The 13,275-nt window shown below is 38.7% G+C and overlaps 1 protein-coding gene across 2 annotated transcripts in view; it reads right to left on the bottom strand.

Annotated features, from left to right (window-relative positions):
- The window catches only part of erbb4b (erb-b2 receptor tyrosine kinase 4b), a 453,698-nt gene that overhangs the window by 120,213 nt on the left and 320,210 nt on the right, over nt 1–13,275 (bottom strand). For both annotated transcript variants that reach the window (XM_070543942.1, XM_070543941.1), the window contains 6 exons: nt 8,402–8,467; nt 4,750–4,868; nt 3,382–3,523; nt 1,670–1,783; nt 1,335–1,461; nt 1,129–1,202 (listed from right to left, as the gene is read on the bottom strand). In XM_070543942.1, coding sequence (XP_070400043.1) covers nt 1,129–1,202; nt 1,335–1,461; nt 1,670–1,783; nt 3,382–3,523; nt 4,750–4,868; nt 8,402–8,467 — 642 coding nt within the window. The remainder of the gene's footprint in view (nt 1–1,128; nt 1,203–1,334; nt 1,462–1,669; nt 1,784–3,381; nt 3,524–4,749; nt 4,869–8,401; nt 8,468–13,275) is intronic.

The following is a 13,275-nucleotide window of genomic DNA, read 5'->3' as shown; positions in this document are numbered from 1 at the left end:
TGGAGAAAGAAAGGGAATATTTACTATCATCTCACACTAAACACTAACAGGAACAATACTCTGCCCTGAAAATGCTTAATATGTAGCTTCAGATTAAAAATTATGTGGTACAAGACAAATATATATGATGTTGACTAGTGCGTGTCACGTGTGTGCGCGCGTGTGTGTGCGTGTGTGTGTGTGTGTGTTAAGCCCCGGATCTTCTTCAGTCCTTAATCTGCCCCTGCCCCAAAGCAAATTGTTTTTAAATAAAAAATAATTTTAGTGAGGGACATAATCAAACAATAAATATGGACATTAACATTGCAAACTCAAGCTATTTTAATTTCTGAAAAAATGCTCTCAATTTGTAATTCAATTCAAAACACACACACACACACACACACACACACACACACACACACACGCACACACACACACAAACATTTATGTGCATTTTAAATTTCTTTGAACCTTATTTTTGGCTCTATGAACGACAGCAAATGGTGAAGTTGTGGTTTTATTTAAATTCAGAGCTACTTTTTTAAACCTCTGTCTTAACTGAGATACTTCACCAACAACATTTCAATAGCCTCTTGTTCGTTCTTCTTTTAATACGGGAAGGTGACATCACAGATCCAGGCTGTGATGTTCTGATGGCATTGTCATATGTCTGGGGTGGGAAAATGACAGCGTACACAGAGCTCAAAAGTGGCGGTGGCATAGGGGAGCCGGATGATTACCGATGCGCACCACATGTTGAGGATCTTTTCTTCATGGTGCGTGAAGGGAGAGCTGGGACAGAGGGGGACTCAAGGCTACAGAGTCCCCGAGGGAGAGGCAGCAGAAAGACAAGAGGAGATTGAAAGACTCATATAATATTCATCTTATGCTGCGATGTCTGCCCTTGGTGTGGACAGTTTCAAGTGAAGGGAGTGGGTTGACTTGACCAAACACACACACGCACGCACGCACGCACGCACGCACGCACGCACACACACACACACACACACACACACACACACACACACAAAACACACAAGAATCAGAGGTGTGTCTCTCCAGAAGATGAGAGAAGAAATTCAGTTGAGAGTAACTTTTCTTCATTTGTTTAAAAAGAAAATAATGAGCAGGATGTCATGCACCAACCTGTGATTTCCCGAATTGTGCGGAATACGTTCAGTTTTTCTGGATCCAGAGCTTCAATGTTGTGATAGACATCTCTGTCAGTGATAACAGAAGATCAGAATGAAGATAAAAGTTAGGACTGCAGTTTGGTTTCTGTACTCTGCATCCACAATTAAAATAAGACATTCCCTTCCGTCTGTTTGTTCTGGTAAGTTTGATGTCCTCACCCCTTGATCCCAGTAATAAGGAAGACCAGGTTTCCATTGATCTTGGTGCAGTTAATAAACTTGTCAATGTTGCTGGAGTCCACAGTCTGAGCTGTCTGCAGGCTTTCTGTACCAATTCCATCACAAGCTACACAATACACATATTAATTATAATATCATGCAGAAAAATGTAGGTCTGTTAACCAAGGTTATATGATTTTAATAAGGATGATCAAATATTAAGTGAAGATGTTGAAATAGCCAACATTTTAAGTTTAGTTTAAATAAATAACATATTAAAGACATATTGTGGCATCTGCAGTTGTTTTATGTTCATTTATAATTTCTTGACTTACCTTTTGGACAGATGTCAGTACAGGAAATGCACATTTTAATGTGGTTTTCCTCCACTTCCATCTTATTACTGGGACATGCTCTTACACAGGAATTGCGGTCCACCACAAAGTTATCTGGAATAAAAAGAAAACAGGACATTGTAAATGTCAAATACAGATGGCTGCTGTTTGTGACACAGAAACAAGCCTTAAAATACAAGGCAATCATATAGCAAAAAAAAAAATATATATATTAGCTCTAATTAATTTTCTGTTCACTCTTGCCTTCCTAACTTTTATCGAAATGTTTTGTTGACTTTTTGTTTTGTTTTGTATTGTTTTTTTGTTGTAAAAGCTAAATTAGTACCTATAATTGTATGTCCTTTTTCACTTATGACAATAAAACACGGTTTGGTGCAAAAATAAAGTTTTACCTGTTAAGTGCTGATCAGCGACTGGTTTTTAGTGAAATGTTCTGCCTGAATCAGTTGCCAAATTTCTGATGAAGTTTTTGGTTCTATAACCATGAAGCCAGAATGCAACCCTCAAGAAAAATGGTAAAAAGGGTAAATCTATACTTGATATAGAGCCTTCTGAAGTGCTACAACCCCCCAAAACACTTTGCAACATAATCAGTCCATGCATGCACACATTTGCACACTGATGGCGATGAGCTACAGTGTAGCCACAGCTGCACTGGGGCACACTGACTGCAGTGAGCTGAGCTCTGGTGCCGCCCGTCCTTCCAACCACCAACAGAATGCATTGTGGGTTAAGTGTCTGGCTCATGGACACAACGACTGCAAAACAAACTATCTTGCATTTGGCGGAGGGGCGTGGATGCCCCAAGCATTTGCCTCCCTTGCCTGTCGGCATGTAGCGCCTCTGTTGGCAATAACAAAACCCTCTCGTGGCAAATGCCCATTGCGTTTTGTTGCTATTATATTGCATTTCATCACAAGAGTATGCGTGTTTAAAAGTAATTCTGCCTCCAAGTGCAATAAGTCACACTTTTACTCCTGCTGGTTGGCCTTTTCATCAACACCTGCGGGTTGCCCACTAGCTGTGGGTTTTGTAAGTGGTTAGTGGCTGGCTGAGCGGTGTTCAACCGTTTTATAACAATGGTAATAGATCAGTGAGAGATGCTGATTCACTCATTAGGACCTGTGTAGGCTGTGCACGCACCAATTACCACACCCTCAGGCTTCACGTAGGGGGTTTGCAGATAGACAGCAGGCCATGATGAACATTTAATTAATACATTTTATCATTTAATATTCCCATATGTTGTTGCAGTTCACTGTTCATCTAAAGGAATAGACAATAAAACAACACGCAGGTCTTGGCAAAGAAAGTAAAAATACAAGTGAACAGGAAACACCTTTATAGAATATACTGAATGAGGTTAAAATTTACTTGATCTCATTGGTATTTTGCTAAATGGCCCTCTGATCTTGTCTATAATGTTGAACTTTCTTCACTAATGATTTTATAAACTGACGCTGGAAGGCTTAGAGATGAAAAAAAGTGCAATTTCCACCAAAAAGTTATAGAACATAGGATATGTTAGTCAGCACACTGTTATTTTTTTTTCAATAAAATACTTATATATATCAATGAAATGTTTATAATAAACAAAAAAACTTTGAAAGTATTCATTATTGAATTGTCCTAAACCAGAAATGTGTAAAAAGTACTTTGTACATCCTTGAAGCTTGTGTGTTGTAACTTACGAGGGCACTTCTTAACACAGAAAGCTCCGTAGGTATATTTTGCTCTGGGATTGTGTTCCACTTGGAAGGTGTTAGGGTTGTAGACAGACTGCTGAGGGCACTGGGTGACACATGCCCCACTGTCATTGAAGTTTGTGCAAGCCTGTAAATTTTAAATGATTTTTAGTTAGTTTAGACAAACAAACACACACACACACACACACACACACACACACACACACACACACACACACACATACATATATATAATTTAATTAATATTAATTTGTAAATTCTGTATTTAGTGTTGCTAAAGCACAAAAAAGGGTATACAATTTTGTAGACAAATGTGACTAACTATGACTTTGTTAAATTCTACCAATTACATAAGTTACAGTGCATTAGGGAATACATTTCTCCAATACTTTAGTTTTTTTATTTTTCTTATTTCTTAGATGATGCAAAACAAATAAAAATGCATTAATGAAGTAAAACATAATTTATTAGTAGTTGAGTTTACTTGCAAATTATAATATCCTCTATTTTTGTTGTTGTAATCTACATCTGTCAAATTTAAATAAATATGAAGAGTACATTATCATTTCCATACGGTTTCAAAACGTGTATCTTTTTATGAATTATTCTTGGTGATATTTGTCAAAATGAAGTTCAGATATTTCTAAAAAAAAATTTTCATTTGCTTTTGCAAATTTACATACAAATATGTTTTTATACTAGTCATGTACCTGTCTGGTCAACTAATTGGTCTTTGAAGCAAAAAAATGAATTTAACAAGAAAAAAACTACTACATTAAAAAAGTTCTAAAATGACCTTTTTATTAAAATTATTATTTAAATCATTAAAAATAATCTCATTAAATAACATTTAACTAATGCCCAAATAAAAAAAAATGCAAAAGAGGAATTTTTGCATTGCTTTTTTCTTGATGAGGAAGTTCAAAGGTTAAATTATTAGCCCTGTAAAACTTTAAAAAATGAATAAGAAATACATTGACATGATATTTAATTTTATATGGTTATTCAAGACTATGATTTACATGCCAGAATCTCAAAATGTAAGGGCGTTTCACATGGAATAAAACAAATATAAAGAAGATAAGACCCAAAGAACAAATCCATAAGTGAGATCTCATTCAGAATAACAAGTATAATTCAATGTATTTTGAAAACAAGTGACAATTATAGAAGAAAAACAACATTTATGACATGTATTTGTATGTGTGTAGAAAAGGCAAAATAATGGTTAACAAATAAAACAAAAGTGACACAAAAAAGAACAAAAATCAGGAAAATAACTTGTTTCATAAAATTTTCTTTACTTTTGGTCCCAGCATAATTTTAAATAACTTATTGCACATGTCCACTTACAAAACAGTCGGTGTCCTTGGGGCCAAAGCAGCCACCTGCACACTCACGATGGCAGCAGTCACTTACATAGGAGCCAAAGCACCGCCCGTCACACTGTTCAGCACACACCGTCTTAGTTACTTTGGATTAGGCAAATTAAATTGGCAAAAAGGAGAGAAAAACAAGGGTTAACACATAAGACTCAAACAACAACCAAGTGTTACAAAAACCTACATAAAATTCTATAGAAAGTGTAAAACCTACACTGCTGTACAAGCCATTCTGATAACTGCATTTTTTCATCACATTCCCAGTCTGTATGCATTCCAAATATTCTCCTCCTGGATGTGATATACACTTAAAGTTTACTATTTAACAGTGTATGTCTGTCATAATGGAGAGGTGCCCATCCCTCTCCTCATAAGTCATTTGCAGTCATATGGGCAACCATATGGACGCGTGCTTCTTTTCTAAGAAGCCATATGTCAAAGCACATTGAACATGCTGCAGACAAGGACAGCTGATAAGAGAGACAGCTTAAGTGTCGGTTGTAGAACTAATGTGATAGAGCGGGAAAAATTACAATACTGAGGATGAGTCTATGGGAGAGAAGGAAACTGAATGGTGGAACATGTGCAGGTTAAGATGCTGCTATATGCAGATGACATACCCCATAATTTGAAGGGTTATGTGTGCACGTCAGGAAATTGTTCTACACATTTGTGACACACGTGTTACATTATAAACTCTAAGAACCCCTTGGAACTCTGGTTTATCTTAAATGAGCATTAAGACTAATAATTGAAGCTCTGGTAATCCATTTGATTGGAAATGTTATTCCTTCGTGGTATGTGGAAAAACGTATACATTTGGAAATGCTGGCAGATGCTGTTTTTGTGGATTCTTCATTCCTTGTTCAGCGTTTCTTTGACAAGATACTATCAGGTTGACAGATGCAAGCATCAAACCAAGTCGCCAAACAAACACGAGAGCGCATGCACACTTTTCACCCCATGCCTAACATGCCATCAGCACCATTCCATTAACGGTGCCTGGGCAAAAATAAAATGGCCTACTTTGTTTAAAGACACTCCGTCAAACAAATGACCTTGCCAGAGAGAGATGCAATACTGTTTATCAAACTGGCTTTAAAACTTTCACTTGAAAAAAGGAAAGGAAAAAGTGCCTGGTGACAACAGAGAAGGAATCCATCTCGTGAAATATGCCTGGAAGCTTCCATTTGAACAGGTTGTGGACAGCAGCATCAGTCACGGGAGCCACTGCCTTTCAGTTGCTATTTACATGAGTAAATACTAGAGGTTTTTTCACCTCTGGTTTGAAAAATAACTGCTAATAACTTTGCTGATAAGACCAAAAAGGAGAAAAAAATGTACATATCCTCTTCGCTCAAAACCAACTTCACATAGAGGAAAGGGTTACCCTCGCTTTCCACCATATGCATAATTATTGTAATAGATGCATTTTCCCTGCGAGCTCTGGCTGAAGACCAAAGGTGACAGATCATTTGCTGCTGTGGCCCCCAGACTCTGGAACTCTCTCCCCCTGAGCCTGAGATCAGTGGACTCAGTGGTCTCCTTTACAAAGCAGCAGGTTGGCTTTACATGGTTGATTCTTCATCACTACGTATACGTTCTTCTCATTCAGCTCTTTCTACCAATTCTGCCTTCCCGAGATTCAGTGATTGCCTTTTTCATTTTCATTTCCTTTTTCCTTTTCCTCACACTTTTTAATCCCAATTTGTACTTTTCCCATTTCTATGGTATTTTTAAATCCTATTATTTATCTTTTTCAGTTTTAATTTTTTTAAATGTTTTTGTGAAACACCTAATGATTTTTATCTTGAGAGGTGCTGTACAGAACAATGTTTCTGTTTCTTCTTCTTCTTGTTCTTCTTCTTGTTCTTCTTCTTGTTCTTCTTCTTCTTCTTCTTCTTCTTCTTCTTCTTCTTCTTCTTCTTCTTCTTCTTCTTCTTCTTCTTCTTCTTCTTGTTCTTCTTCTTCTTGTTCATCTTCTTCTTCTTCTTCTTCTTCTTCTTCTTCTTCTTCAAAACTCAAATCATGCAGCTGGTCCCATGAGGTCACAAAACCACCAGAGAATTGTGAAACAAAGTTTTACCCAGCTCACACGATCACACCCAAGGAGAAAGACAGCAGCATGTACCGTATTAAAACAATCTGTGGTTTCTTTTCTGTTCCATTTACATCGACTATGGAGGCGTCACAGGTAATGATGCTATTTTTTTCCCCAAGTGAAACAACTGGAAATCTGCATGTGTCTTTTATTTTGAAAGTTGGTAGATGGTTTCCACAGCTACCATATTTGACTTTGTTAAACCTGATCTGAACTGGCCCAATCAATGTCCAACTAACACATAAAAAATAGACTTGAAGTGTAAATTACACGGCGCAACGCAACTCTACGCTCAGGGCCGGAAATACACCCATTGGCTAACGGTGCCTAACTGCTGAGTACTATGCTTAGCGGCCATTATGCAACGCTTATGCACCCAGTGGGATGGCCGGGTTATGTAACAAGAATTTGTTACCCAAATTAGAATGCAGTAATCATGAATGTCAATAACTCTAAACCATTCTTCACACTGGAAGCATCAGCGGCATGTAACGGCACTGCATCAAATTAGATCCCATTATAGTCTAAGGGGGCTGAAGTGCAGCAGTGGGTTTTTAATGCCATAAATCACAGCAGCGGAGAGAAAACTTCATATATGACATCAAACATGATTTCCCTATATTTGGTGTAATGGGACTTTATGATCTTGCGAATTAAGCATGGACCACAGCGAGGAATTCATTCCACATCACAGGCACTCCCAGTGTGTACTGGAAAACAGCAAAACTTGTGAGTAAACCACACCCTTGATTCGGAAAAGGGTAGAATGCCTTCTCCGGGTCAGGGATGAGGTCCTGCCCCAAGTGGAGGAGTTTAAGTATCTCGAGGTCTTGTTCACGAGTGAGGGAAAACTGGAGCATGAGATCGATAGGCGGATTGGTGCTGCATCTGCAGTGATGCGGGCGTTGTACCGGTCTGTCGTGGTGAAGAGAGAGCTGAGTCAGAAGGAGAAGCTCTCGATTTACCGGTCGATCTACGTTCCTACCCTCACCTATGGTCAGGAGCTTTGGGTAGTGACCGAAAGAACGAGATTGCAAATACAAGCGGCCGAAATGAGTTTTCTCCAAAGAGTGCCTGGGCTCTCCCTTAGAGATAGGGTGAGAAGCTTGGTCATTTGGGAGGGGCTCGGAGTAGACCCGCTGCTCCTCCACATCGAGAGGAGCCAGTTGAGGTAGCTCGGGCATCTGGTCAGGATGCCTCCTGGACACCTCCCTGGTGAGGTTTTCCAGGCACGTCCAACCGGGAGGAGACCTAAAGGTAGACCCAGGACATGGTGGAGGGACTATGTCCCTCACCTGGCCAGGGAACTTCTTGGGATTCCCCTGGAGGAGCTGGCCCAAGGAGCTGGGGAGAGGGAAGTCTGGGCCTCTCGACTTAGGCTACTGCCCCTGCGACCAGACTCCGGATAAGCGGATGAAAATGGATAGACGGATGGATGGATATATATATATATATGTATATATATATATGTATATATATATATATATATATATATATATATATATATAAACAAAATACTTACAACTTTGACACTGATCTGCCTTGGGACCCCAACAACGGCCGTTACAGGAACGATGGCACTTTTGACCTGCAAATTCCCAAAAAAATTAATTAAACATTGCCAGTTTAGTCCAAAACCATTGGTTTAACTTTAAAAAGTCCAGAACCCACAAGTTCTGACTTTCTCATCCAGGGCTCTAATGATGGCTGAGTTAAACCAAATGGAGGAAAAAGAGAATGAAACAATTAACAATTAACCTATTATCTAGGGATGCACCGATACCACTTGCTTCTAAACCGATACGATACCGATACTTGAATCTGGGTGCTCGTCGATACCGATACTTCTACAACACAAACAAATGCATTGAATTGGAATACAGGTTTGATTTTCTTCTCTGCTTCAACAGGAAAATACTGTGAGGTAGATAAAAAATAAAATATATTAATAGAAATAATCACTAAACTAAAATATTAGGTGAACAGAAATGACAAGTTACAGTGAAGCCACTTTCAGGCAACTGCAATGGTATTGGTTCCTGGTATTGGTTAAGTTTTACCAGGTATCGGCCTGATACCAGTATTGTTATCGGTGCATCCCTACTTTAAACATATAATGATTCAATCAAAAAGTGTTTCAGTGCTTTAAAAAGACAGCAAGATTAGTATTCTGTGAGCATGGGATAAACAACGCAATTAAATTTTTTGTACAATAAAAACAGGCACCAAGCAATTGGTGCCACGCTATTTTAATGAAAAACAGTGTTTTGACATTTTGCACGTGCCATCTTTTTAGTGTGAAGTTTGAATATTAAAAGTAGATCCATAAAAATTCCACTAGTGATTCATTTATTGCAAAGTTAAAAGTAGATCAATCAACAGCAGATATGGGATTAGCTGTGGCACAGTGGGAAGAGTGGTCACCTTCCAGCTGGAAGGTTGGTGGTTCCCCACCCCATGTTTAAGTGTCTTTATGTTACATTGAGCCCCAAGCAGCTTCCCCCTGTTCTGAAAGTCAGGGATATGAATGTGTGTGAGCTAATAATTATCACTCATTATGTGTAAGACTTTGGGGGGGCCAAAAAGGCTAGAAAAACGCTGCAAAATGTAGTCCATTAAATAGCTTAAATGCTTTACAGTTCAGATATGATTCGGGCATTGTACTGGTCTGTCATGGTGAAGAAAGAGCTGAGCCAGAAGGCAAATCTCTCGATTTAATGGTCGAGCTACATTCCTACCCTTATCTATGGTGATGAGCTTTGGGTAGTACCCAAAAGAATGAGATACAAGCGGCCAAAATGAGTTTTCTCATCACGGTGTCCGGGCTCTCCCTTAGATAGGGTGACAAGCCCGGTAATCCAAGAGGGGCTCAGAGTAAATCCACTGCTCCTTCTCATCGAGAAGAGAAAGTTGAGGTGGCTCTTGCATCTGATTAAGATGCCTTACTGACGCCTCCCTAGTGAGGTTTTCCAGGCATGCCCAACCAGGAGGAGACCCAAAGGAAGACCCAGGACACTCTGGAGGGACTACGTTTCTCAGCTGGCCAGTGAACGTCTTAGGATTCCCCTGGAGGAGCTGGCCCATGTGGCTGGAGAGAGGGAAGTCTAGGCCTCTTGGCTTAGGCTGCTGTTCCCGCGACTTGACTTCAGATAAGCGTCTGAAAACGGATGGGTGGATGCTTTACAGTTCTGTGACCATGTCATCTGAACAATGAGACCAATCATAAAACACTTGCATGCATTACAAAACTTTAAAAAGTTAAACTGTGAAGAAAAACTAGTGATATTCACTCATAAGTATAGAAAAAGCTCTAAAGTTGTAGGGAGGGGGTTAGCAGTATTTTCTGTTCTGTTTTCAGTCACTTCTAATTGAAGTTCTAACAATTAACCAAATGTATAAAGTGAATAATTACAAAACTGCTGTCCTTTGTCCTGCAGCCTTTCCAACTGAGAATATTAAGTGTTGAAATAACTCATTTAACCAATTCAAGCTTCTCAATAGGTTTTTCCCTCTTCTTGGTTCTCAAGTGAGAGTCTCTACTAAAAACATGAATGCAATCATTCGGTTTGTTCCTCATTGTTTTCCATTCTCTACTTTGGTTTCTATCCATTTTATGTTTGAGTGCATGAACGCTACTTTAAAGGTGTTAACATGTTTTTAATTAATAAACTTGCAGTTGTCTCTAGTAGGAATGAATGCCTTGTAAGTCGTACTCAGGGGTGGGAATAACGGGGTGCTCAGATGTGCCTGAATCAAGAAAAGGTAGCTTCAGATGACAGGTTTTGGTCTCTTATTTCCTCATATTTGGATAGCTCACCTCTGATTGGCCAACAACAACGCAACTCTACCGTTGACTCTGTTTGCTTTGCAACACTGATGTTTTACCTCCCCAAAGCCTGGAGGAGCTTCTGCTGAGTGGTGGAGTTGCAGGCAGTCTCTGCGGTTTCCTGGACACTAAAACAACAGCCTTCCCTGTCGTGAGTCCAGATGAGTGAATTCGTGAATAGTATACATCAGTGTGACGTAGATCTGCCAGACTTTTCAAATCCAAGTGTTTTACTGTTTATTTCCTATCAGAAGCTAATGTAGGAGATAGCTGTAGAACATTATTTTCATGTTCAGCCTGCATGAAAAACTCAGTGACCGATTATGATTAGAAATGAGATTTAAAAACAGGGTTTTCATTGTTCCATGCCTTTAAACAAAATTTGTTTATGAATTAAAGAAACTGTAATTTAAAAAGTCAACCGGTGGTAAGTGTGCACTGCCTCTGCTTCACTTAGATCTATCTTTTACCAATGCAGAGATTAGAAACTTAGGGCTGTTTTGCAAAGAAATCCACCCACATAACACAATGGCCCCAAAACGGCAAAAACAATAATACTACAAGACTTGTGTTACCCCAAAGAATGATATGTAGATTACGCTGTCAGTTGTTGATTATAAATTTGGGGACCCTTGATCTTTTGGGTGGGAGATACGACTCGGCACAGGAGTCGGGGTCGATCGAAGGCTAACAGGGCTGCAAGGAGGAGGGTGATTGAGCAGAATATCAATGCCAAGACTAGTTAATATGCATCATGATGCCTCAAGCAAGTGCTGTGAGAAGACGTCCAAGGACATATGTTTACTGTCTTTATTTTATTTTATGATAATGCATTTTATTATAGGATTTGAAGATGATGAGAAAAAAAATGTCAAACCATTTGAGCTCTGAAATAATAGAATGAGAAAGACGAGCTTTTAAATATTTAGTCAGTGAATAAACAGAAAAGCGTTAGAGGAGGTGAATACATTTATTCTTACTTCTCTCACAACTGCATTAAACACCCCTACCCCCAAACACATTAAAATATTTTTATTTTTACTCTAATAAATCTCATCATAACTCAACATGTACAACTGGCAACAGTGGGGCATGAAAGTGATTTGCGAAAGCAGTATACGATAATTGTTATGGTAAGCAGAACATCACGATCGGGTCAAGGGTTGATGTTTTGATGACTGCTCTCATGCAGCCACTTATCAGCCGTGAATAGAAGAGACTAAGATCCGGCATCTCCGCAGGGCCTCAGCCTGCAGCCACACGAAACACATTTGCAAAGGCTCTGAGTAAGACTCACCCTGATTTCAGTCAGTGGCATTTAGCTAATAAGTCCATAAGTTTGTTTGCATCCTTAAAGTGATAGTGTGCAGTTTTTACCAATAATCTCTGGTGATATCCATTGAAATATTGTCGTAAATTAATTAAAAGATACCAGCTTGTTGAAAAATATTGGCAGTTTCATAACATGTAACCATAAAAATCTGGTCTAAAATACATGGGAGCGGGTCTGGGTTTCTGGGCGATGCCATATTGGATGCCATGTTTCCTTCTATGGAAGCCCGTGAGGACAGAATGCATTTACTGATTTGTAACAAATGGTTACAAAACCTTCAGCATTAATAAATGTTCTTTTACACATTTACCTCTTCACTCGTTGCAAGTGATGAAAGGGAATCTGATGTTCTTGTTATTTTGCAGGAGGTTGCACTCCCAAGGGACTTTGAGCCTAATGGCCATCTGTTAGTAAGGGCTTACTTGAAAACAAAAATAATGCTTGCTTGCAATGATTTTAGGTATGTACTGACCCCTATTGCCAGGGAAAATACACACTGTCACTTTAAATCCTAGTTGTACACTTTTAAAGGATAAAATGAGTAAAATAAACAAAAAACTATGTTGGGCTTAAAAGACAATGCATACCTAAATCATTGCAAGCAAGCATTATTTTGTGTTCAAGTAAAACAAAGTACTGAGGGTATAGAAAGACTGAGTAAAAAGAAAAACGTAGCAAGAATAAAATATACTCTGCTCTATACTCTATATACTTTAGCGTCAAATATCCTCCTCATCTCCTTGATGATATCTTGCTATGGACCCCAGCTTTAAGTAGCTTGAAGATGTGCTTGCTGGTCGTACAACAGCATCTCTAAATTGAAAAAAAAATATATATATATACACACACACACATATATATATATATATATATATATATATATATATATATATATATATATATATATATATATACACACACATATATATATATATATATATATATGTATATATATATATATATATTTATATATATATTACATTATTTACAAAGAGACTGCTATGGCTCCTGCTAATGGGAGAAACAAAGCACTCATCCAACTAGCGAACAAATGCTGTTGTGCTAGTGCAACCAGATGATTGGCTGCTTGGAATGTCCAGCCTACGCCCTTCTGCCTTTTCATTAGTCTGGCTGTTAGCAGCCTGCAAATGCTCTAAATGGCTGCACCTGTGGGTGAAGCACAAAAGCCTGCTTGGTGCAACTTATAGAGATCACGGTGGTGGCAGAGATCACCTAT

Source organism: Nothobranchius furzeri, chromosome 14 (genome assembly GCF_043380555.1).
Source record: "Nothobranchius furzeri strain GRZ-AD chromosome 14, NfurGRZ-RIMD1, whole genome shotgun sequence".
Taxonomy (NCBI): domain Eukaryota; kingdom Metazoa; phylum Chordata; class Actinopteri; order Cyprinodontiformes; family Nothobranchiidae; genus Nothobranchius; species Nothobranchius furzeri.
Note: the sequence above shows the minus strand (reverse complement) of the source record. Positions and strands in the feature narration are given on the sequence as shown.